Source organism: Corythoichthys intestinalis, chromosome 22 (genome assembly GCF_030265065.1).
Source record: "Corythoichthys intestinalis isolate RoL2023-P3 chromosome 22, ASM3026506v1, whole genome shotgun sequence".
NCBI lineage: Eukaryota > Metazoa > Chordata > Actinopteri > Syngnathiformes > Syngnathidae > Corythoichthys > Corythoichthys intestinalis.
This window is the reverse complement of record NC_080416.1, coordinates 5,713,776-5,738,627: the sequence shown is the minus strand read 5'-3', so window position 1 is coordinate 5,738,627 and position 24,852 is coordinate 5,713,776. Positions and strand designations below refer to the sequence as shown.

The following is a 24,852-nucleotide window of genomic DNA, read 5'->3' as shown; positions in this document are numbered from 1 at the left end:
AGAAAAGGTTGGTACAGGTGGTGAAACAGGGAAAAAGTTGATGCTTACCTTCTAAATGAAGATGCAAATGACAGAAAAATATGAGCGTGGGGTGGGCATCCGTGAAATGGCTCAACAATACATCTCCACGGTCCTCCTCCGACCATCGTTCGCCAGTCTTTATAAGTTAAGCTGACAATTCTTATTGTGGTAACATCTCCAAAGAAATCGCCAGCTTCGCCACGTTTTCATCATTTCTTTCACAACTTATTCAACACAAAACGCCTGCTGTCTGCCGCAATTGACGGTGTTCTCAAGAGAACATTCAAAGTGAAAGTGAAACTCAAGCTCACCGGTCCGTCTTTGGCACGTCAGCCCCGCGGTGCGTTCAGGTACACAAAAAAACGTCCGCTTTATTAGAACCCGATTCGTTACACTATTACAGGAATTATTATTATTCTTTTTATTATATTATTCCAATTTTGATTTATAATTTATTTGTTTTGCTACGTGTAATTGCCATTTGTAATAGCACCAGCAGTATTTTTTAAGGATTTAGTGCCGGTTTTTGGGCTGTGGAACGAATTAATGGAATTATAATGTATTCCTATGGGAAAATCCTGCTCGCCATACGACCATTTCGACTTACAAACAAGATTAACTTCGTATGTAGAGGTACCACTGTACTGTATTGTAAACATATCTAAATTAACAGGAACGACATTAAATAAAAATGAAATACACTGCGCACATAATGCATACAATGCTAATCAGTCACAATAATGAGCATACACATTAAGCAGGAAAATAACTAACAATTTAGTTAAGTGAATTGGCAACAAACAAAATTCAGCCTCCACTATGGGGGAAGTTAGCGTGATGTCACGATGACGTCACCTCGCTGAGCAACGTGTCGCCATTTTGTGAAGGGGGTACGCACAGCTAAACATTCCATACACAAATGTCTGAAATTCGTATATTTCAGGTGTGTTTTGCGTCTTTTTTCATAAACATGGCTTACTATTATCACGAGTCACTGCTGACAGACGCGAGGAGGCGATACAATTTAAAATGAGCATTTACTGGCTTACAAAGCTGCCCATACAAAGTCGCAGCTGACAGCTGGATAAACAAGGGAATGTCCTGCAGTGGAGTTCGGAAACATCTACAACTACCTCATAAAGTCACCCAGTAAGTTGACCTTTATCAATTACGTGGAATATGTACTGTGTGGAACTGAGAAAATTGGTAGTATATACGATGTGATTATTTCTGCCGTAACCAGTAATTCGCCTCCAAGCGGTATTTAGCCGTGAACACGTCACGGCAAAATAACCAATTCCCACCAGGCTTGTAATATACCGATTGACTAATCAGAGCAGTTCAGGGCAAAAGAAAAATAACGCTTTGCGAGTTTCCGGCTACGGTAATAATAACCACTGCCCAGTCTATTGAATCCTAGCAGCTAATTGGGGCAAAAATTAAAGTTTACCCACCAGTAATAAAATCTTGGCTGCAAACGTAAATGTACTTGGATTTAGGTTCCCACAGGCGAGAATAGTCCACGGAACCGTCTTCTTTTACTTTTCCTCGATTAATTGCTTTCAGCCATTTGTTTCTCTTCCTCTCACGAAGAAGAATAAAGAACTTCAAATGCGGCTCCGAACTCTTACTTGTGTGACAACCCGCAACACAGCAACTTTAAGTCATTCCGACGGAAAAAAGACCGCAAATAAGATGAAAGTTCAGCGCGTTTGTATTACAATACACGACAGAGCAACTGCTTGTGACTTGTGACGCTTTGTTGTGGCTGATGACGTCATTAATACACGGATGTCCGACTGCCTCTATGTAGCCAAAGGGGCCAACGATTAGCATTAGCGATTAGCGCTAGCAGCTAACAATGGTTAGCACACGGCGGCTAGCGGTTAGCTCATGGCGGCTAACGAATACAAGGGACCCTAAAATAAAGCACAAACATGCAATGGGGCTTTCCTACAATAACACTATTAATTAAATAGATAACCAAATAACCCTCTCTGGGTTCTTCACAGAAAAAAGCCAGGAAATAACTATTGGGGGGGGGGGGGAATTTTTTTTTAATCAAAATGCTCTCTGGTATTGTTCAGGGGGCCGGACCAAATGTGGAGGCGGGCCCTAGTTTGGGGACCGCTGACCTAAATTATATGTGCGTCTGACATGAATGAAATGGACCGCTTAGATGTGTGTGGAAGCGATTGTTTTATAAATTCAATTTTTTAATCTGGCGCCATGAAAATGAGTGACATCAGTCTCGGGTTTAGGACGAATGCGAATGTGACATCACTTGGGTCAGCGTCTCACAATGCAGCATTGCTTTATAGCGTGCAGATGGACTGCGGATTCAGCTGATTTTGCGGATTAATTTGTTTATTTTTCACATCACGCCAGCCAAACGGCTGCAGAAAATTGTTGCTGCAAAAGGTTCCCGTTCACCGCGGATATTGGTCAAAACAAGCCCTACTACTGTGGGACCATTGGACTTACGAGGAAGCGAGTAAACATCGTATTTTGTATAATGTCAAATACTGGGATCAAGGCACATGTTTTAATACGGGGGTGGCTTGCATTTTGTGGCTGATTGTCACCGTAAATGCCACTCGGCCTACGACCAGCCGGGAGAGCGATATACTCTCCTTATTGCCCTCATCGTGTGCCACCCCATCAGAAATTGCAACTTTGTGTTAAAATGGCCGCGAATACAGCGATTACAAAGTAAAGACTACAAACTTTCTTTAAATAAAGGACTATTTACTTGCGTTTGATCATGGACGGAAATGTAGAAAAGTTTTCCTCAGACACATCCTGCTATGTTAGCTCCACGACAACTGCTCTGTTTGTCTTTGCCGTGGAGTAAATCATTATTTTACGCCATATTCGTGTTGACCATGTGGCAGTTACGCGCTCCTCCGACGTCGCCCGGTTTGTCCAGCGTTACTCTCCAGCTGCTTCCCCGGCGAGGTCTCCTGTCCGTAGCAAGGGAACGAGCTGTAACTTGCTCGCCGCCGGGCGGGTTGCTGATCGCCGAAGACAATCGACAACCCTGCTGCCGTGCGGATTGATCCGGGCTAGTTTTGTGTGTTTTTTCGCTTTAAAAAGCGAAAATAAGACTTGGAGACGTCACTCGGTTCGGGTTAGCATGTCGGCTAGCTGTCACGCCTCTTGGTTTGTTTACATTCTCTGAAGCCGGGGCACGGAAATAACAAAAGCCTGACTAACTACGGTGGCATAAAATATGGTTGGGGAGGTGCAAGAAGTGGACAGTTTCGACCATTATGGAGTAATTTTGCCATGTTGTACTGAATAAATGCAATTTTGTTATTTCATATTCCATTTAGCTCGAGACTGTTATTTTTCATGACCTTACTATTTATTTAACAATTGGGGAAAAATACTTCGATAAAAAGAATATCCTGTAAAAATATTGCCGTAGAGAGACCGAAACAATGACATTTTGCGGCTCTTTGTTGGGGATGCCAGAGCCCTATAATGGTAGGCGTGGCTAAACTGCGGATTAAAAAACTAATTTCTCGTTATCTGCGCTTTGCCAAATTGTTGTATATAGTCAAATCGTCTTTTAATTCACATAAGAATGCTATTTAAGACTTTTTTTCAAATCCTGTCATACACACTTTAATGTCTGTGCATTATTCTGCTTTAAGTGAATTGGATGTCTATCGCCATCAATGGCAGCCAATGAGATCATTCGGTCATTTAACAAATGCACTTCAGCTGGTGTAAGATGTTACATACAATATGTCCTTGAGCGCGCAATGACAAGTCATAATCTTAGTCGGTCGCAAACCGACGGCGGGACAAAAGGCGATCGGGGCCGAGGACAAAACGCGCCGTCGGGAAGCGGCCGGAGAGAGAAAGAAACGGCGAAATGAGTTTTATTGAATGCCGGCAAAGCGTTTAGTCAACAAAAGCAGAGCTCGCAAAGCGGACGGCGCGCATCATCAAGTCGCCCGGTCACGTGACTGCCTCATAATAGCCCGGCATTCAACTGGGGTTGGATAACGGCGCGTTAGGGAAGCTTGCCGCGCAATAGTGGAGGATTGACCGCATTTGTTAAAAGCGGGAAAGAGGGGAGGATGCGTCATCTAAGCCCTAACGTGATGTTCTACCGATTTCGCACAATGTGTATGGATGTCGATGGACGTCTCTACATGAAATATGGATGGAGAAGTCTTTGTAAGTTTAGGTCAATTGGAAATCTATCAAATCCAATCTGGCTGACATTGCCGTAAAAATCCATTTTTGAACTGGGAAGTGTGGAGAGTAAAATCTGGTCTTAAAAAAAAGCTTTATTTCTTAAGATTTAATTTAATTGTATTTTTTAATTTGAGTACTGTTTATTTCTTATATTTTACTTTCATTATTGTCGTTTAAATTTTGCATTATATTTTTTATTAGGAGAAACCAGCGAACAGGAATGGGTTATGAGGGGACAGAAAGGAAGGAAGCAGACAGAAAAGGAGAAGAACAAACAACAACAACAACAAAAACAATATTACACGTCTATGCTACTTATGAACATAAGCTAGGTTCATACCGCACAATTCCAATTTTTTGTCATGTTTTTTTGGTGTGCCCGTTCAGACTGCTTTTGTTCATTGAGTCCGTTCAAGTATCACGCATGCGCACTATATATATCTTGATACATTGTATCCCAAAAGGTTATCGATATGCTCATGCCAAAAATCGAGATATCGTTTTAAAAAGGTGCCAATGTTTTAAAAAAAAAAAAAAATGTTATCAAAATCTTCCACCATAATACAACCCCTAGCAAAAAGTATGCAATCACCAGTCTCGGACGAGCACTCACTCAGACATTTCATCATGTAGAACAAACTCAGATAAAAAGCTTGAAAAAAATAATGAATTAGTTCAAAAGTGCAACTCTTTAGCATTCAGAAACACTAAAAGAAATGAATAAAAACATTGTGGTGGTCAGTAAGTCTTAATCTTATAGAGCAAGTGCAGGAAAATATATATGGAATCACCAGAGGCGTCCCGTCGCATTAGGCAAACCAGGCAATTGCCTAGGGCCCTGAGCCAGCAGGGGCCCCCAGAGGGCCAACAGATTTAGCACACGCAGCTTTACTGTACTGTTGCAGTGACAAGAGTAGGGAGTGTTTCAATACCATGGAATCATTTGGCAGATTATCTAAGGATTCTGTTGTCAATCCCAATCAGCACTAACCATGTCGCGTTGATCATACATGTTTAAGATGGTCCAATCAGCTATTAATACCACATGCTTGTTGAAAGACTCACCAAGTACTCTCTGGAAAGTCTTAGCCAAGGTGTTTCATGATGATTTTCACAGGCCACCTCATTATTCATATGACTACTTAAAGAAATGGGGATTTTTCCCAAAAAGTCTACTAATGGGTCAATCGTATTCCTCGTCGAATACTTTATAAGAAAAATATAACATATATGCATCTAAAATTATCCTAAACAATTTTATTAGCAAATTTAATACTAATTTTGGTCGGCAGTCCACCAATCAGTGTTTTTTTTAAATTTGGTGGGTTGTAGGGACAATCTGACTACTGATTTCACACAAAGGTATATACCTCCGCATCCGATGGTGGTATTTTTGTGTTGCTACTCTTTCTTCTATTGCTCCAAGTCCAACTGTCCCCCTTACTTGCACATGCTCGAAGGGCCCCATGTTGCTTGTTGCCTGGGGCCCCCGGGGACCCTTGCTACGCCTCTGGGAATCACTCCATTCTGAGGGGAAAAAAATATGGAATCATGAGAAACAAAGAAAGAAATAACAAGACACATCTCTAGTATTTAGTAGCACCACCTCTGGCTTTTATGACAGTTTGCAGTCTCTGAGGCATAGACTTGATGAGTATTCTTCATCAATTTGGTGCCAACTCTCTTTGATTACAGTTGCCACATCATCCTGCTATTTGCAGGCCATGAAGGGATAAGAAAGCTGTATAAAATTTCAATGTAAACTTGTGCATTTATTGAAGATTTAACCACAGCCATCTCCAGTGCCTTTGCCTGACATGCAGCCCCATATCATCAAGGACTAAGGGAATTTTGATGTCTTCTTCAAGCAATCATCTTTGTAAATCTCACTGGAACGGCACCAAACAAAAGTTACAGCATCATCACTTTGTCAAGAGTGAAGAATCTGCATAGGACAATGTGTCAAGAGTCAAAAATCTGCATTGGACAAGGTGATGATGCTGGAACTTTTGTTTGGTGCTGTTCCAGGGCGACTTTAAATGGCCTAAAAAGTACCTAATTGCCTGGCATTGACTGCCACTGACAGCCATAGACGTTCAATCCATTTGAAGTGGGAGGGATGGCAGTGAATGAACGAACGTTCATTCGCTGCCACCCTCCCAGTTCAAATGGATTGGACGTCTACTAGTGATAAACTAATTCCAATTCACACTAGAAGCTTGTTCTTCCTCTTAATTAGTTGTTTGTAGAATATCCTAGGATGATTTCCTGACCAATGTATTGATAATCGTTGTATGGCCATATCGTCAGATCATCGTTATCGTGAGCTTTGTATCACAAATCGTATCATATCGTGAGGTACCAAGAGGTTCCCACTCCTAATGCATGCACTGTGCGTGCATGACGCACACATATACGGACAGTTTGCCCCGACTCTCAGCCATGTAAGCAATCTTGAAATATTTGGAGCACAGAAAGAAAACCGAGCATTCTCAGGCTTATCCGCCACCACCCATTTTTATATTTTATGACTGTTGTCAAGCTCACCTCTTCCCTAAAAGCCGTATTGAAGCTAGGCGCTAACGCTAATGCACAGCTCCATCGCTAACGTAGCACTCTGTCTCTCGCTCTTTGCTGACGTAATCGTTCATCAATTCCGATTTGGGGGACTTGACAGTTCAGACCGCAGCCACATTCTAGAAAATGTAGCCTAGATCGTATTTTAACCACATACGAAAGTGAACTAGACCGGATTTGAAATGGTCCACTTTTATGCGACCTGTTCCGTTCAGACCCTCAAGTTAAGCAATGTCTTTAACCGCATCAGGGCCGAGCATCTTGTTGACAATTACTTTGCAGGCAGGTAGTATTAATTTCTCTTCCTCAGTGTGGGACTTTTTTAATTTAGCAACAAGTTCAGCAACAAAAATTTGCTGAAAAAGTTGCCTGTTTCTCTGTGTTTTCACAAAGGCGAACAAAATAGTCCATCGTCTTGTTTTGAAGCGACGGGTGTTTTGTTTGGAGATGACGTTTAAGCTTGTTTGGCACCATGGCGCTGTTGGATAGCTGCTCGTGTCGCATTCAAGAACTGCTCGGATTTCTAGCCATTGGCCACCTTGCTGTCCTCGACAATGTGTTGGAATAAAACAGAGGGGGAGGATTGACGGTCGTCACATATGGATAACACCTGACAATCTCTGCACATTGGTTGAAAAACACTTGTCTTATCCATTTGGACTGGGAGGGGCGAATTGCCCCTTTCAGTCCAAATGCACTGAAACATGATCACTCAGGTATCGTGTTTTTGTGCTCCAAATAGTTTTGCCATTCCTTCTCAAGTTTTCGTTACTCGTTATAAACTTTCCTTTCTCTTGGGAGCTTTAAGAGAAAAAGATGTCAGGTCGCAATGTTTACCGGCGTCCATCTTGTTTCGACACCATCCAAAACGAGGAGGGAATTGTTTCGGCGCAGACGTTTACGCGTCTCATTTTTTCGCCCTCGTCAGCTTTTCAGTCTTTGCTTTTTTTTTTAATTAGCGACCGACGTTGCTCTTCACGGCGCGTCTCGCTCGCGCGCGAACATCAATCTCGCACGCTCTCATCGATTTGGACGCCGCGCACGTTGGCCGCTACTCGCTCCAGGGTCGCTTTGTCATGCGGGGAAGCGCCAGAGCGCTGTGTCAGAATCCGTGGCGACAGAAATCAGAGTATTTACCGCTTTTGCTCTAATTACATTTCAAATGAAGGCTTGTTTGCTTTGTTTTATAAAGTAAGAGCAAAAGCTTTAAAATTTGTTTGGGAATATATACGATTAATACTGTCCCTGCCATTGACATTGATAGACATCCAATCAGGGGCCTGCATTCAATCCATTTAAAATGAATTAAAGATAGAGAATTAAAAATCGATATAATATAGTCATAATCGATAAGTAAAAATATTGTTTATTTCCTTTTTCTTTTTTTTTTGAGCTCAAAAAGAATACGACAATCGAAAAATAAAAAGAATATATACTGTCTTTTCAATTGGTTTTTAATCTTTATAAACAATGCTTTTGTGAATTTAAGTTGGCATTGGATTGCCATTCCATCCATCTAAAATAGTTATACAATGAAAATCTATAATTTTGAAAAATATAACTATATTTTCAGGTTTTTAAAACATTAAAGCAACTTTTCAACCTTTTGTAAATTATTTTCATAACATTTGTGATGATATGTTGACTGACAACTAGTTAAATGACATGTCTTTTCATATCTTGAGGGCATCTGTATCGCTTTCACCGTCACTAATTTTGAGGTGGGTGGCAGGAACCGTGGCACACAAAAAAACTACAAATTTGCCGCCTCCTTTACGGCGTACGTCACTTCCCCCTTTAACCCATTAGTCATAAAATCGGAAGCATACAGTAGACTTCATGATATATTGAAGGGACACTTGGCGCGGGGCTGATTGATAGGGGGCTGATCTCCTTCAAAGCTGACCGAGTAGAAACACAAAGAGCTTTTTACGATGAAAATTCTTGTGAATAAATTCATAAATCCCTGAATTCTTTATCGATATGGACGTAAAAGTCTCAATTCTTTGTTAAAAGAGCAAAGAAGCAGGCAGTTAGCATTTATTTTACGTAAAAATTTCAAATGTGCTGCTAGTCTTTAAGCCACTGTGGTGCTGCCTTATCACCAGAAAGAGCTTTTTACGTTGAAAATTCTTGTGACTAAATGCATAAGTCCCTGAATTCTTTATAGATATGGATGTAAGAGTCCCGATTCTTGGTTAAAAGAGCAAAAATATATTTTTGTTAGGGCTGTCAAAAGAGCAAAAATATATTTATGTTAGGGCTGTCAAACGATTGAAAATTTTAATCGAGTTAATCACAGCTTAATTAAAAAAAAAAAAAAATTAAAGTGGGAAATAATAATATTAGTAAATATTGTAGAACATCAATGAAAAATAAAAATATTTTTAACTTAAAAAATGAATTAATACAAGTATTTGTTATTTACTGTTATTAATAAAATCATCATTTCCCAATTTTAATTTTATTTTTTTCAAATGTTTTATTTTTCAAAAACTAAAAAATAGATACAGATTTGTATTTTATTTTATTTTTTTTAATCACCAAGTTGAAAAAATAACATTTGTATATTTTATTTCAATATTTTTCAGGAACCAAAAAAAAAAAAAAAAAAAAAAGTTAAGAGTTACAGGTCATCTTAAGATGTTATGTCGTAATCTTTTTTTAATTTGGTTATATTAACTATATATATATATATATATATGGCGGAAAACACGGACAAGTCTGAAAAAGCAGTTGCTCTTGCACCCCTCTTTAAAATAAACTGCTGTATTTTAAGCCAAAGGAACTGTTGTATTTGATAGAACAATATGTTTATATGCTGCCATAGCAGAATCATGGCGCATTAAGCCCCTGAACAATTTTTAATTTGTCCGTTTTAACCTGGAAACCCCCGTTTACAGACGTGCTTTGTTTCAACCCAGCCATAAAAAGGTAATTAATTATATTTATTATTCAAAATGTCATTTTTAGCTCAGAATCCTTAATTGATGTCTAATATTTAGTAGGGCTGTCCAACGATTAAAATTTTTAATCGAGTTAATCACAGCTTAAAAATTAATTAATCGAAAATAATCGCAATTCAAACCATCTCTAAAATATGCCATATTTTTCTGTAAATTATTGTTGGAATGGAAAGATAAGACACAAGACAGATATATACATTCAACATACTGTACATAAGTACTGTATTTGTTTATTATAATAATAAATCAAGATGGCATTAACATTAACATTCTGTTAAAGCGATCCATGGATAGAAAGACTTGTAGTTCTTAAAAGATAAATGTTAGTACAAGTTATAGAAATTATATATTAAAACCCCTCTTAATGGTTTTGTTTTAATAAAATTTGTAAAATTTTCAATCAAAAAATAAACGTGTAGCTCGCCATTGTTGATTTCAATAATTACACCATGCTCACGGTGCTGAAACCCATAAAATCAGTCGCACCCAAGCGCCGGCAGAGGGTGACAAAATCACCAAAAAACACAAGTAACAAGTGGACATGACACTGTGCTGTCATTTAATTCTGTTTGAGCGGGGCATGTGTGTTAATTGCGTCAAATATTTTAATGTGATTAATTTAAAAAATTAATTACCGCCCGTTAACACGATAATTTTGACAGCCCTAATATATGTATAAACTAATTTACAAATGCATTAAAAAAACATTAGCTCAAACAAAAACTTAACTGACGTTGGTCTTAACAGGGAGCAGTTGGATTCAGCAATGGGAAATGAGGCAGACCAGAGGGCAGTGTATCCATCCCAATCATTAAAACTAAATGCAAACACTTTCAAAATAAACCATTACAACACCACTTTAATTAATACTCGAATACTCGAAGCAACATAATTTAATTTGAATATTTTATTCCAATCGAATACTCGAGTTAATCGATTAAACGTTGCAGCACTATTTAAATCCCTGAATTCTTCATAGATATGGACATAAAACAGTGTCGATTCTCTGTTAAAAGGGCAATAAAACAGACAGTTAGCATTTATTTTACGTAAATATGTCGAACAATAATGCTAGTCCTTAGCGGTTAATTTCTCCCATTGATTTTTTTCACGTTTCAAAATGCATGCATGGTACGAAAAATAAAAACTACCTTGAATTCTCGAACAAATCACTCCTGAGACAATCCTTCCTGTTTGTTTGTTGTACATCTTTCGTACTTTTTCAACCTAAATCCGGCGGGTGGGGTGGGGGTACGATTTGATCGGGGCCCTGACTCTTCTCCCGCCCTGCGGCCGGTGGTTCTGGTGGAATTTTGAAGCGGAAGTAGTGAGGGATCACTGTAGTTGTGGATTAATTTGACCATCAATGATTCACTTGCTAATGGCTAGTGTACTGTAATCATGTTTTTGCCCAATTTTCAGGTACTTCACCAACATCTCAATCGGGGGCCGCGACTACTCCTTCAACGATGACGGCTATCTGTCTAATCCACTGCTGGACGTCATCTCGTACAACAACGGGCGCGGCTGGGAGGAGGTCAGTACATGTTTCACGGTATTTCAACACCACGTCCAAAGTCGAACGAGTCAATCGATCGGCGGACAGATGAATCGAAGAGCCGTCAGAAACTCGGCCGCTGTTATTTTTGGTCTCCTTCCTGCGTGACGCTTGCTGAACTTTTAACGATCAAACGCGAACAACATAAAGGCACGGCGGACCAGGCTGACCCGAGCGCGCCGGCAAATGTTAGCGTCCTCTCCCAAATAAATTTCCCGGCTTGACGGCTGAGCAAAAAGGTCGTTTATTTTTACCTCCTCATCGTTTCCTCGTCAGCTTCTCTCCTTCTTCCTTTTATGTTCCCCTTCATCGCCGTCGCAGCCTTTTCTAATTGCACTTGGAGCGTCTTTAATCATCTTCTTTTATTAGCACTTCATTTTAGTCCGTCGTAAATTGGCCTTTTTTATCATTTGTAACGCACTTTAGTTTGGATTAGAATAATAAACAACCTGCGGGAAAGGTGGATGATCTGATTGTCACCTCAGATTGTGTTGTCTAGTGGTTCTCAAATATTTTACAGTGTAGGTCCTACAATGAGGGTCAACATTAAATTTATTGGTTGCCATTGACCATAATTTTGTATAACATTGACCTAACCATTCCAGTAAAAATGGATTGTACGTCTATCACCATTGACAAGCAATAAGTTAACAGCAAATGCTTTGACATTCAGAAAGAATTTTTTAAAAACAAATTATGATTTATTTTAATGTCCTTGCATTGCCTGTCACGGGAGTGTTGCCCCTGCCAACATGGCTGCCCTGGGGCATCCTCGCTTTATTTTTTTAGCGTATCTCCTTTCACAGGCATGAAAATCTCTCACCTTTCGGCAAAATTTGCCGTTTTTTTAAGTCAAAAAGGGTGGCCTACGTGAATTGTGTATATCAGAGGGGAAATTTTTTAAGGGGGGGGTGTCGGGAGATGTTTTTAATGTTGGACGCTTGGTATGCAAGTGGTGAAAGTGGCACAAAGACAAAAAAGCGCACCAGAGCGACCAAAACATTGACTTATTTCAATGAAAAAAAGGAAGGTACACTGTTGTGTCCTGTCTCTTCAATGCCAAGCTCGGCTGCACGTCGGCTGTGAATGAACACCTAAAGCGCCGTCAACCAGTTGTAATTTTGGAAGACGACAGGAGACAATTACAAGTTGGCAGATTGTAAATCCATCTAATCTTCTGCATGTTTTATTGAAGTTGCTAAGCCTGTCACGATATGCAATGATTCCATTTATCGCACGGTAAATAAAAATGTTGGCGGTAATTTTCACGGCTGCGTTTTTATCGTTGCGTGCGTGCCTGCATACATTTGTGCGTCCGTGTTGATGGCATATGAGACTCCAGTTCCTTCACAGATGTTTGTTAGTCATCAACACGCCGTAGAATTAAAGTTCCGACATACAAAATAAGGAAACACATCTATATCAAACGCTGTAAACGTTAGCATTGCTACATTGAGGCTAATGGGGAAAAAAGACTACCTACTTTAGCCTGCTTTAGCATGAGCAGTCCTCTCCAAAACACAAACTTGCGGTTAAAAGGTGACACTTCAAACATGAAAAATCGCTGGTTAACAGCATTTGCAAACGAAAAAAATGAAAAAAGTTTATTACTGACACCACATGCAATGACAAAAAGAGCTTTTTTTTGCGGAGTGTAAAGCAAACAATTTCTTGAGTTAATCCCACATACTTCAGAATTCATATTCTACACTAAGTATAGCTTTAAAATGACACCCTTTATGAAAAATCTGATTGGCAATGATTATAATACTATTATATACAGTAAAGTATAATATTAATGCGAGATATTTTTTAAGAATTGTTTTGAATAATGGTGGAAAGGTGAAGTCAGTGTTCTGAATGTTTACATTCCATTCTTTTCCACTAGTTAATGCCATCAGCATTTGACCTCATTGTTTATTTGTGATCTATTGTTGTTATTTACGTGTTTATTTGTACTTTAATAAAGAATTTAAGTGTTCCAAAATGTTTTTGTGAATTAATAGGCGTCATCAAAAATTTCATTGCTAAAGTATTTTAAAAAAAAAAGGGGGGGGGGGGGGGATTATTAGATTAGTCGACTAATCTTAAAAATAGTCGGCTGACTAATCGGGGAAATATTCGTTGTTTGGGACAGCCCTAGTTGTACAGTGTACGGGAACATATATCCTCCACTTTCCCACCTTTTTAAGCCCTGACCCATTTTCATGCGTGCTTTTAAATGGTTTATTTTGTAGTTGAAGTTGAATACAAGTGAACCGCACTGTTGTAGGTCTATGACGTACCACTAGAGGGAGCCGCATTCTTTGCACCACTAGTCTTGCGACTTTATCAATGATTTCTTTGCTAGGTGGGCTGGTGGGAGAACGGGCACTTGCGTCTGCGCTACCACCCGTGGTCCCGCTATGGCTCCTTCCTGAAGCCGCTGGACGACGCGCAGCACTTGCGGGTGGTGACGCTGGAGGAGCGACCCTTCGTCATCGTGGAGCCCGCCGACCCGGGCACTAGCTCCTGCATTCGGGACTCGGTGCCCTGCCGGATGCCCCTCAATTCCAGGTAAATTGAATGACCCCACGCCGGGTGGCCCCTCGTTTTTTTTCTACAGTATTCCAGTAGGTTCAAATTGGGTACCGTGGGTGTTGTACTGGTACCAATACTACTTCTCCTTCTCGTCTCATTCTTCTGCCTTACCGACTCATTCACCTGTTCTTAACTGTTCTTACTCCACCATTTCCCCCCTTCCTTCCATTCCTCCTCCCCTCCTGCATCTCCTCTTCCTCCAATTCAACCCATACTTTCCTCTCCCTGCTCTTCTTTCTCCCTCTTTCATTGCCTTTGATTTTTCATCATCCAGTTGTTTTCTTTCCACCTTATGCTTCTTCAACCTCTTCCTGCTCTTTCCTCCTCCACATTCCCCTCATTTTCTTCCTCCTCGTTCTACTTCACCCTCAGTCTCTCCCTGCTCTTCACCCCCCCTTTTCCTCTTCTTCCTCTTCCAATTTCTCCTGTCTTCTTCAACCTTCTCTTCCCCCTCATTTTACTCTTCCTCTTTCCCGCCTGCATCTCTTCCTCCTTTACTCCTTCCCCCTCTTTCCTCTCCTTCACCCTCCCTTACCTATATTTTCCTCCTCTTCCTCATCCAATCTCTCCTGTCTTCTTCCACCTTTTCTTTCTCGTTCGACTCTTCCTCCTTCCTGTCCTCTTCTTCCTCCTCCAATTTCCCCTTTGGTTCATCTTCCCTCTCCTTCACCCTCTTCCTCGCCCTGCTTCCCGGGATGGAAGTTAATGGCTCCCACTAACCTGATTAGAGCTCATCAGAGTAAAGTGCGCGTGCAGACACACAAATCAACAATCCCGTTTTGCCCGCTCACCATCCACACAGAAAACATCATATAAATGCAAATGGCGGATCATCAATACGGAAACCAAGTGCTACTTCTTGTTTTTTGTCTTCATACAACAACCCGAGGTAGGATCGAAAGTCACTGGTTAATAATTGGCGGCCTCGTAACCACTGCTCGCGCACGTCTGCGCGAGATAAGCTAGCGACTGGCAGCTCACGACCTGCCTGGCCAATGGCAGATAAGAAGTCTGCCTTCCATCAATTTGATTGGCCGTGAGTGAATACTGCTGGAGTTTTTAATTCACCTGCTTTTACCTCGCTCAGGCGTATAAACAGACACGCACACTGGATTGTTGTTTTTTTATTGTGTGAGCTTTTTTTTTTTTTAATACTGGCAAGGTTGCCTTCAAGGTCCTAGTTTTGGTGGGACATTTCTGATTGGTCGCAGTGTTGCTAAGTGACAGGTCAGATGTTCAGATGCATGGCGGAGAAAGGAAACGGTGTAAAACAGGCCACGGGGGGGGGGGGGGGGCAGGTCACATGAGTGGCACGACCAAACACTGCTACGATGCATGCTAACTACACATACGATAACAAACTGTCACACATTGTGAACTTATGACGGGAACTATGGCAAATTTCTATCGTCTCATCTTGTTTTAGTCTCCCGAGACACGTTTATAGCTCTTTGTCACGCCATCGTCATGAGAAAATTGTTCGTCGACGAAATATTTTTGTTATCGTCATCGTTGACGAAAACAACGCTGCTCAAGAACAAATAAAGGGATTATCAAATTTGCAGGATATTCTTGTAATGTGAAATGTATGGGGGTGATTATATTTTGGGGTCATGAGGTCAAAGGTTACAGAGGTCAGAGAAGGAATTTTGTGATGACTTGATGACGGGTTTGACAGATTTAACACAAATATGTAATATAGGTGATATAAGGGTCAAAGGTCACAGAGGTCAGAGGAAGAATTACGAAGGATAACGTAATGATGGCTTTGACTGATTGAACCCAAATTTGTAGGGTAGGTGATAAGATAAGTGTCAAAGGTCACAGAGGTCAGAAAGTGAATTTGTGATAACGTAATGACTGGTTAGACTGATTTAACCCAAATTTGTCGGGTAGGTGATATGATAAGGGCCAAAAGCCACAAATGTCAGAGAAGGAATTTTGTGATAACGTAATGGCGGGTTCACACTGATTTAACCCAAATTTGTTGGGTAGTTGATATGAAAAGTGTCAAGGGTCACAAAGATCAGAAAAGGAATTTTGTGATAACGCAATGACTGGCTAGAGTGATTCACCCCAAATTTGTAGGGTAGGTGATACAAGGGTCAAAGGTCACATAGGTCAGAACAGGAATTTAATGATAACGTAAAGACAGCTTAGACTGATATAACCCAAATTTGTAGGGTAGGTGACATGAGGGTCAAAGCTCACAGAGGTCAGAGGATTTTTTGATAACGTAAATACGGGTTGGACTGATTTAACCCAAATTTGTGGGGTAAGTGATATAAGGGTCAAAGGGCACAAAGGTCAGAGAAGGAATTTGTGATAAGGTAATGGTGGGTTACACTGATTTAACCCAAATTTGTGGGATACGTGATATAAGGGTCAAAGGGCACAGAGGTCAGAGAAGGAATTTTGTGACGAGGTAATGATGGGTTAGACTGATTTAACCCACATTTGTGGGGTAAGTGATATAAGAGTCAAAGGCACAGAGGTCATAGAAGGAATTTTGTGATAACATAATGGGGGGTTAGAATGATTTAACCCAAATTTGTGGGGTAGGTGATATGATAAGGATCAAAAGGTCATAGAGGTCAGACAAAGAATGTTGTGATAACGTTAAGACGGATTAGACTGATTTAAGACAAATTTGGATACGTGACGTAAGGGTCAAAGTGCACAGAGGTCAGAAAAGGATCTTTGTGATAACGTAATGATGTGTGGAATTATTTAACCCAAATTTGTTGGGTAGGTGATATGATAAGGTTTCAAGGTCACAGAGGTCAGAGAAGGAATTTTGTGATAACGTAATGACAGCTCAGACTGATTTAACCCAAATTTGTAGCGTAGGTGATGTGATAGGGTTTAAATGTCACAGAGGTCAGAGATTGAATTTTGTGATAACGTAATAGCGGGTTAGACTGATTTAACCCAAATTTGTAGGGTAGATGATATGATTAGGGTCAAAGGTCACAGAGTTCAGAAAAGAAATTTTGTGATCACTTAAATCACAGGTTAGCCTATTTAAAATCGAATTTGCTAGGACGAGGATATGGTGAGGAGGGAAGGGTTCACAGAGGTCTGAAAAATTTGATGAGCCTGCTTAACTCATTTTCAGGGTAGGTGATATGATGAGAAGGTCAAAGGTGACAGAGGTTCAGAAAAATGGTAATGCTTTGAATTTGTTTAAGCGGATGACGTACATCGTTTTAAACTGTTTTTGTGCTTTTATTGCAGCCTCGTTGTGGAAGGCACATCTCCCATGAAGCATTGCTGCAAAGGTTTCTGCATCGACGTTCTCAAGAGGTTGGCCAAGATAGTCGGCTTCACCTACGATCTCTACCTGGTCACCAACGGACGCCACGGGAAGAACATTGATGGCGAGTGGAACGGCATGGTGGGTGAGGTAAGTCCCGGAAAGCGCTCGCTTCTCGTTCCTCAGCTGATATTTAAGGTTGACTCGTGTTTCCACAGGTGGTGTCTAGTAGGGCGGACATGGCCATTGGCTCGCTCACCATCAACGAGGAGCGATCGGAGGTGGTGGAGTTTTCTGTGCCCTTCGTGGAGACGGGCATTAGCGTCATGGTTTCTCGCAGCAACGGCACCGTCTCGCCTTCCGCCTTTCTCGGTTAGTTGCCTTGACGACTTGAATACTTGAGGTTTGAGTGGCGCAGGTGACGTGAGGAGAAAAACGAGTGGCGTTTTGGGTCGCATGGTTACTCTTAGTGTGGCTTAGATGGATAATTGCTGATGGAGTTGTCGCAGATTACTTGAAAAAGTAATTTAATTACTGATTACGCCTCAAAAAACTAATTATTTTACTGATTATTAACAAATTAATTGATTTACTTTAAAAGTAATTTATCAGTTGTTTTTTTTAAGTGTCACTCCCTTTGCTACCTTAACATAAGAATGACAACAGAAAAATGTCATCACATGTAATTAGATTTAAAGGGGAAGATCAGAATTTTTCACATAAGGCTTAATCTTCGAGTTAGCGGAGGTTTGATTGATTTGATTTCAACCACCATTGACTCGCGCTAGCTTAGCCACTCCGGAGCCCTGAAATTAACAAATAACTGACAAACTGCATGGAATTTGTTGAAATCAACCCCCCACTAACTCAAAGATTAAGCCTAATGTCAAAAATTCTGAATTCAGGGTTAGGATTTAGGGTTAACAGTGTATCATTACCAAAGTAAAGCAATGCAAATTGACAATAATCAACAACACACAAATGAATTGCACAGTGCTATAAACCCAAAGGTGGGGCCTGGCACGAATGCGCGCGCACAACCCGGACTTACGCTGTACTCACACGTGGTCAATTTGGCCACAAAACGTGGCGGCAACTAAGTACTTTACACTCAATCGGTTTTAAACACATCCCAAAGATGCTAAAGGAACACGTCACCGCACGGCATAAATGTGCAACACGAATATGATGTAAGCAATGCTCGCTACGAAACGGCGCGCATGTAGCGGCTCCAACCTATCGCTGGAACCCTCCAGAATGAAGGAAAAAATACTCACGTACATTCATGGACCACACAGATCAACATTCCCTCGCACATCTCAACAGGTGGCTGCACACGGCTTGAATTTGCACCCTCGTGCCTCACACCTTTCTCAGGCCCAAAACACTATGAACGGTTACCATGGAAACGGAAGCATAGTGGGAACCTTTCGAACATTTTCTATTCAAAATGTTCTCCTTACATGACTACAATATTCTTCATTCTACATACATTATGAGGCAAAACTTTTCACAGACACTAAAGAAACTAACTTTAGTCAGAATACTGGTTTGGAAAAATGAACAAGTTAGATTGCTCGTTGCTGAAAGAAAGTATCAGTTTACAATAAAGCGTTATTTAGTAACAACACTGCTGACGTATGTGGTTTTTAAGGTGGAAAATGGGTAGAGGACATGGGTTGCTGTTTGGGTGTCAAAGATGGGGCGACGCAGGTGACTACAGGTAATTTTTAGGGTCCCAAGAACAGATTTGAGTGGAACACAAATGTTTTTAAGGTGGAAAAATGGGAATTTGAGAGTGAGACAGGTGACATATAGCTCAGAATAGGTGATTTATTGGCGGGAACAGTGGCATTTTGGGTCACACGGGTAACTTTTACACTGTAAAAAACAAATTATAGAATTTAATCAATAAAATTGTGGTAACAATTTACATTCAGTTTGATCGTGTAAAATTTAACCAATTTTACTGAATGAATGTTACCTAAATACTAGGGTTGTTCCGATCATGTTTTTTTGCTTCCGATCCAATCCTGATCGTTTTAGTTTGAGTATCTGCTGATCCCGATATTTCCCGATCCGATTGCTTTTTTTTGCTCCCGATTCAATTCCAATCATTCCTGATAATTTTTCCCGATCATATACATTTTGGCAATGCATTAAGAAAAAAAATGAATAAAACTCGAATATATACATTCAACATACAGTACATAAGTACTGTATTTGTTTATTATGACAATAAATCCTCAAGATGGCATTTACATTATTAACATTCTTTCTGTGAGAGGGAGCCACGGATAGAAAGACTCGTAATTCTTAAAAGATAAATGTGACTTTGTATATTGTGACTAAATATTGCCATCTAGTGTATTTGTTGAGCTTTCAGTAAATGATACTGTAGCCATTTAACTGTTCTGCCCAAATGCATGATTGGAAGTGCAACCATGACTGTGCGTAGTGGAACCAATTGATATATCTTCTCTGTGTTGGGAAGTAACATAGGGTGTTAAGGAAAACATCAATCATTACCGTTCTTCCCCACATCGCTTCCCACGATATTCCTAATTGTTGAGAGAGGGATTTTAAGACTTTAGCCAATTAAAAAGAGGCTGCAAAGACTGCCAAAATTCTCTCTACTCATTTTACGCTGCCTGTTAGCTCTATATATAGGTAAAACAGCGCCATTATAGATTGAACGCGACAATGCGTGAGTGGGTCGTGCAGCGCATGCGTTAATTACATTAAATATTTTAATTACCGCCATTTACGCGATAAATTTGATAGCCCTACTTTAAGCCAAAACTAAAGACTCTGGATGAATGTAAGACATTTTGTCTGTAACGTTAAATACAATTAGAAAACGATTTAATTAAAAAATATGTATATATTAAAAAAAGGCATGTCCGATATTTTTTTGCCGATTCCGATACATTAAAAATGACGGATGCCGATCGATCGGGACATCTTTAGTTGGGGGTGATGCATTGGTTAACATTAGGTGCAAAACAGGTGATTTATGGGCGGGACAAGTGACATTTTGTGTCACACGGGTAATTTTTAGGGCGCCAATGACGGATTTAGGATGGACACAGGATACAGTTGATGACTGAGGTGGTTTGTAAGGTGGCAAAAAGGTGATGTGGAGGAAAAACAGGTGATTTGTAGGTCAGTAAACATCAAAAGGTGGTAATGATGACGCAAGTTGACATCACCAGCTGATATCTGAGCAACGCCAGTGACTCGCCGGGTCGCCCAGATCGAATTCGGTTTGACACAAGGGGGGGCCGCGCGAGTGACGAAGGTTGACAGAGGTCCTTTCTTTCCATCGATTATGTGCCCGACACTGTTAAATGCCAGCTATGGCAGCCGGTCACCCGATGACTTTGAACTTCTGCGCTCGTCCGGTGTCGGAGGAAGCCGACTTGCAGCTTATATGATCGCGTTGCGCTCCATGTTAAGCTCCTCCGAGCCGGTGTCACTTTCACCTTCAGTCCTCATCCGAGTGTCGCAGCGCTAAAACAATGCAGATGAGTGTAAAGACGTCAAACTCCCAGTGACGTGCCATCCATCTAAATGAGCCGCTCTTTTTAACTCATCGGCTGCCATTGACGGAGCTCAACGTCAAATCCATTCGAATTCTGAACTTCAAACGATTGAATTTCTAGTAGTGAAGAGTTCATTTCAATTCTTCACCATGGGATTGGGGCAAAGATGGCCGCCGAGCCGGAGGGCTCGCTAACGAGACGTCCCTAGTTAACGAGTCAAACGTTATTGTACGCGCGCTTGCGCGAGCAGCCATCAGTCAGCTCGTTAAGCCAGTCAGCCCTCTGCGGCGTCTTTATGTTCGCATTGACTTGATTTTACGGCCGTGCCGTTTGTTAATTAAGAGAATTACAAGAGCGCCGGTCGCCCATCGATGCCACCGACTTTTCAGTTCAGCTAACACAGGTGGCTTAACTATTTGGTCATTTAAAAAAAATACTTTGATGAAAAAATACATGGAGTACAACATAAACTCAAAAAGGCATAAGGAGTTGATTTAGGTTGAATTCCTGTTCATTTTTGGTCCCTCCCGGTTCCATAAATAACTCTCGGTGCCTAGCATCATAAAATGCTATACACACCCCAGCTTCCATCTCTTCAAACTGTTGCCCTCTGGCAGGCACTACAGGTCCATACTAGCAAAACAAACAGATTGAGAGTTTTTTTCCAACAGCTGTCACCAAACTCAAGTTTGCACTGAAATGTCATTGTCGTTGCACTGCTAATGCCACAACATTGTCACATATATTTCACTCAAGTTCTCATATATCTGTCTCAATCTGGGTACTGCATATGCAATATTACACAGCATTTTTACACTGTCCATCAATATCAACGTATAAACTATCATATCAAGTCGGCCATCTTTCTCTCTGTGTGCTATAAATTGTCATACACACAGTTATATTACCACTACATGTCACAGTCACTTATTTACTTTATTCCCATCCTGTGTATACTGTAATCTGTTTTTATATTAGCCTTATTGTACTTTTGCTTTCGTTTTATGTCGTGCCGTTATGGCGAAGCTTGAAATCTTGTATTCTGTGCAATGACAATAAGGGCATTCTAGTGGACACTTTAAAAAAAAAAAAAAAAAAAAAGAACCATATTTGACTAAAAAAGAACCATTTTTGAACAAAAAATAAAATAAATTACCCAACATTAAATTTGTTTGATGAATATCAACCATTTGTGACGAAATATGAAACATTATTTACCAAAAATGATTTTAAAAAACTAATTATTTTCAACAAATAATTAAAAGAAAAGCAAATTACCCAACATTTATTTTGTTTGATGAATATCAACCATTTGTGACGAAATATGAAACATTATTGACCAAAAATGATAAAAACTAATTATTTTCAACAAAAAATTAAAAGAAAACAAACAAATTACCCAACATTTAACTTTTTGGACTAGATACTAACCATCTTTGATCAAAAATGAAACAATTCTGACTAAATACGAACCATTTTTGACCAAAAATGAACCTTTTTTTTTTTTTTTTACCAAAAATGGACCATTTTTTACAAAAAAAATTAAAATTTACCCAACGTTTTGGAAGAATATTAACCATATGTGACCAAATATGAAAAAATATTGACCAATAATGAACTATATTTGACCCAAAATAACCATTTATGATAAAAACGAATCATTTTGAACAAATAATAAAAAAAAAAGGGGGGGGGGGGATTACCCGACAGTTAACTTTTTAGACTAAATACTAACCATCTTTGACCAAAAATGAAACATTTCTGACTGAATACGAACCATTTTTGACCAAAAATTGACCAATTTTGAATAAAAAATAAATTACCCAACATTAAACGTTTTGGAAGAATATTAATCATTTGTGAACAAATATGAAACATTACTGACCAAAAATGAACTGTATTTGACCAAAAATGAACCATTTATGATAAAAACTAATCATTTTGAACAAAAAATAAAAAGAAAAACAAATTACCCAACATTAAAGTTTTTGAACTCATCATCTTTGACCAAAAATTAAACATTTCTGACTAAATACAAACTATATTTCACCAAAAACGAACCATTTTTTAACAAAAAAATAAATTTCCAAACATTACACGTTTTGGAAAAAAATTTACCGGTTGTGAATAAATATGAAACATTACTGACCAAAATAAACTATTTTCGACCACAAAGGAACCATTTTTGAACAAATAAATCTAAAAAAAGACAAAGAAATTACCCATCATTAAACTTTTGGGTCTGAAAATTAACCATCTTTGACCAAAAATGAAACATTCCTGACTAAATACGAACCATATTTCACCAAAAATGAACACTTTTTTAACAAACAAACAAAAAATTACCCAACATTAAAGGTTTTGGAAGAATATTACTAATTTGTAAACAAATATGAAACATTATTGACCAAAAATGAACAATTTTTGAACAAATTATTTAAAAAAGACAAACAAATTACCCAACATTAAACTTTTTGGTCTGAATATTAAACCATATTTGACCAAAAATGACACATTTCTGACTAAATACGAACCATATTTGACCAAAAATGAACCATTAATGACCAAAAATGAACCATTTTTGATTGAAAAAAAATATAAATTAAATAAATTAACCAACATTAAACTTTTGGGAGTAATATAAACCATTTATGACCAAAAATAAAACATTCTTGACCAAAACAGAGCCCTATTCTATTTTCCCTGTCGATTTGGTGACATTTTCGGATTATTTGCCGTTCAATTTTGGACATTTCTTGATCGTTGCCAATAGAAATGACGGCTTCCCAGCCCAAATGGATTCCTTCAATGCATATTTTGAGTATAAATTTTACCTCGGCTGGCAATAAACGAGTTAATGTTTGTTGAAACAACCGACTTTCACAAACGTCCTATTAAACATCCCACCCCAAAAAAACAATCTTGGCACTCACTCCTCCTTTTAAATCTGTTTGATTTGACATCATAACATCATTCCTCATCAATAATTCTGTTCCGATGATGTAAACTTGAAAGGAATCACTTTGCGATGTTGTAAACATCAGTTCAACCTTCACTCTTAATGAGTCATTTTACGAGGCCGCGTTTTAATAAAGAAATACGCGCTGTAGGAAATCAAGCGAGGTAAATATTTACTAGTCGGCTCCCAGATGGCGAGCGTCGCAACGTGGCGTCACTTTCTTACACGCTTGTCGTTAATGCGGGAACGTCAATCGAGGGCAAAGCCAGCTTTTTTATCACTTTATCCGCATATGTAGTGCCCCCGCCTCGGCTGAGGTAGCGGCAAGACCGGGTTGCCGCTGTGTCTCCGAGGTTGCGTTTGATCCGATTAGAGCCGAGCGGAATCCGCGCCCCACTCGACAAATCTCTGCGACAACTTGAAGGAATTTTTGCTTCCCGCTGAGCTCCGCTTCTCATTTTTCTCACCGCACACCCGAGCGAGCTCCACTTGCACCGCTTCATCTTAAACATCCGGCACATTTGATTATGTCTATATAAACTTTGGAGAAAAGCCACGCGAATCCTTTTGGAATGACCTTTCGTTCTGCATAAATTGCTCAGAAAATTGGAACTGATCTACGGCACTACATCATCGGTAACGGCGAGTACTAAGAAATAACATGCAGAAGTTGTGCAGTACGTACAGTATATGGCAGAAAACTCAGACAAGACTGAAAAAGCAGTTTCTGCTCTTGCACTCCTCTTTAAAAGAAACTGCTGCATTTTACGCCAAAACAACTGTTGTGTTTGATAGAACTATATGTTTATTTGCTGCCATAGCAGATTCATGGCGCGTTAAGCCCCCAAACTATTTTTAATTTGCCCGTTTTACTCTCAAAACCCCCGTTTACAGACGTCGCGCAACCGTTTTTGTTTTAACCCAGCCATGAAAACAAGGTAAGTAATTAGGGTTGTTCCGATCATGTTTTTTTGCTCCTGATGCGTGGCTGATTAGTGGTTGACTAAATACTTATTTACCCCACTGTATGTCCCGGGGCAAAGCTTTTGTCGACATCTGTGGTAAGCAATTCAAATCTGTTTATTTTTGTTGCACTTCAAGTGTAGGATAAATCTGTTGCTGGTGAGGTGCAATAAATATTACAAGGTTCTATAACACAACTACCTGTCTGTTCTTCT

At 39.7% G+C, this 24,852-nt stretch overlaps 1 protein-coding gene across 1 annotated transcript in view; it reads left to right on the top strand.

Moving 5' to 3' along the window:
• The window catches only part of grin2da (glutamate receptor, ionotropic, N-methyl D-aspartate 2D, a), a 143,039-nt gene that overhangs the window by 87,293 nt on the left and 30,894 nt on the right, over window positions 1-24,852 (top strand). Inside the window, exons 7-10 of the mRNA XM_057828206.1 lie at window positions 11,199-11,313; window positions 13,685-13,890; window positions 17,152-17,320; window positions 17,389-17,542. Coding sequence (XP_057684189.1) covers window positions 11,199-11,313; window positions 13,685-13,890; window positions 17,152-17,320; window positions 17,389-17,542 — 644 coding nt within the window. The remainder of the gene's footprint in view (window positions 1-11,198; window positions 11,314-13,684; window positions 13,891-17,151; window positions 17,321-17,388; window positions 17,543-24,852) is intronic.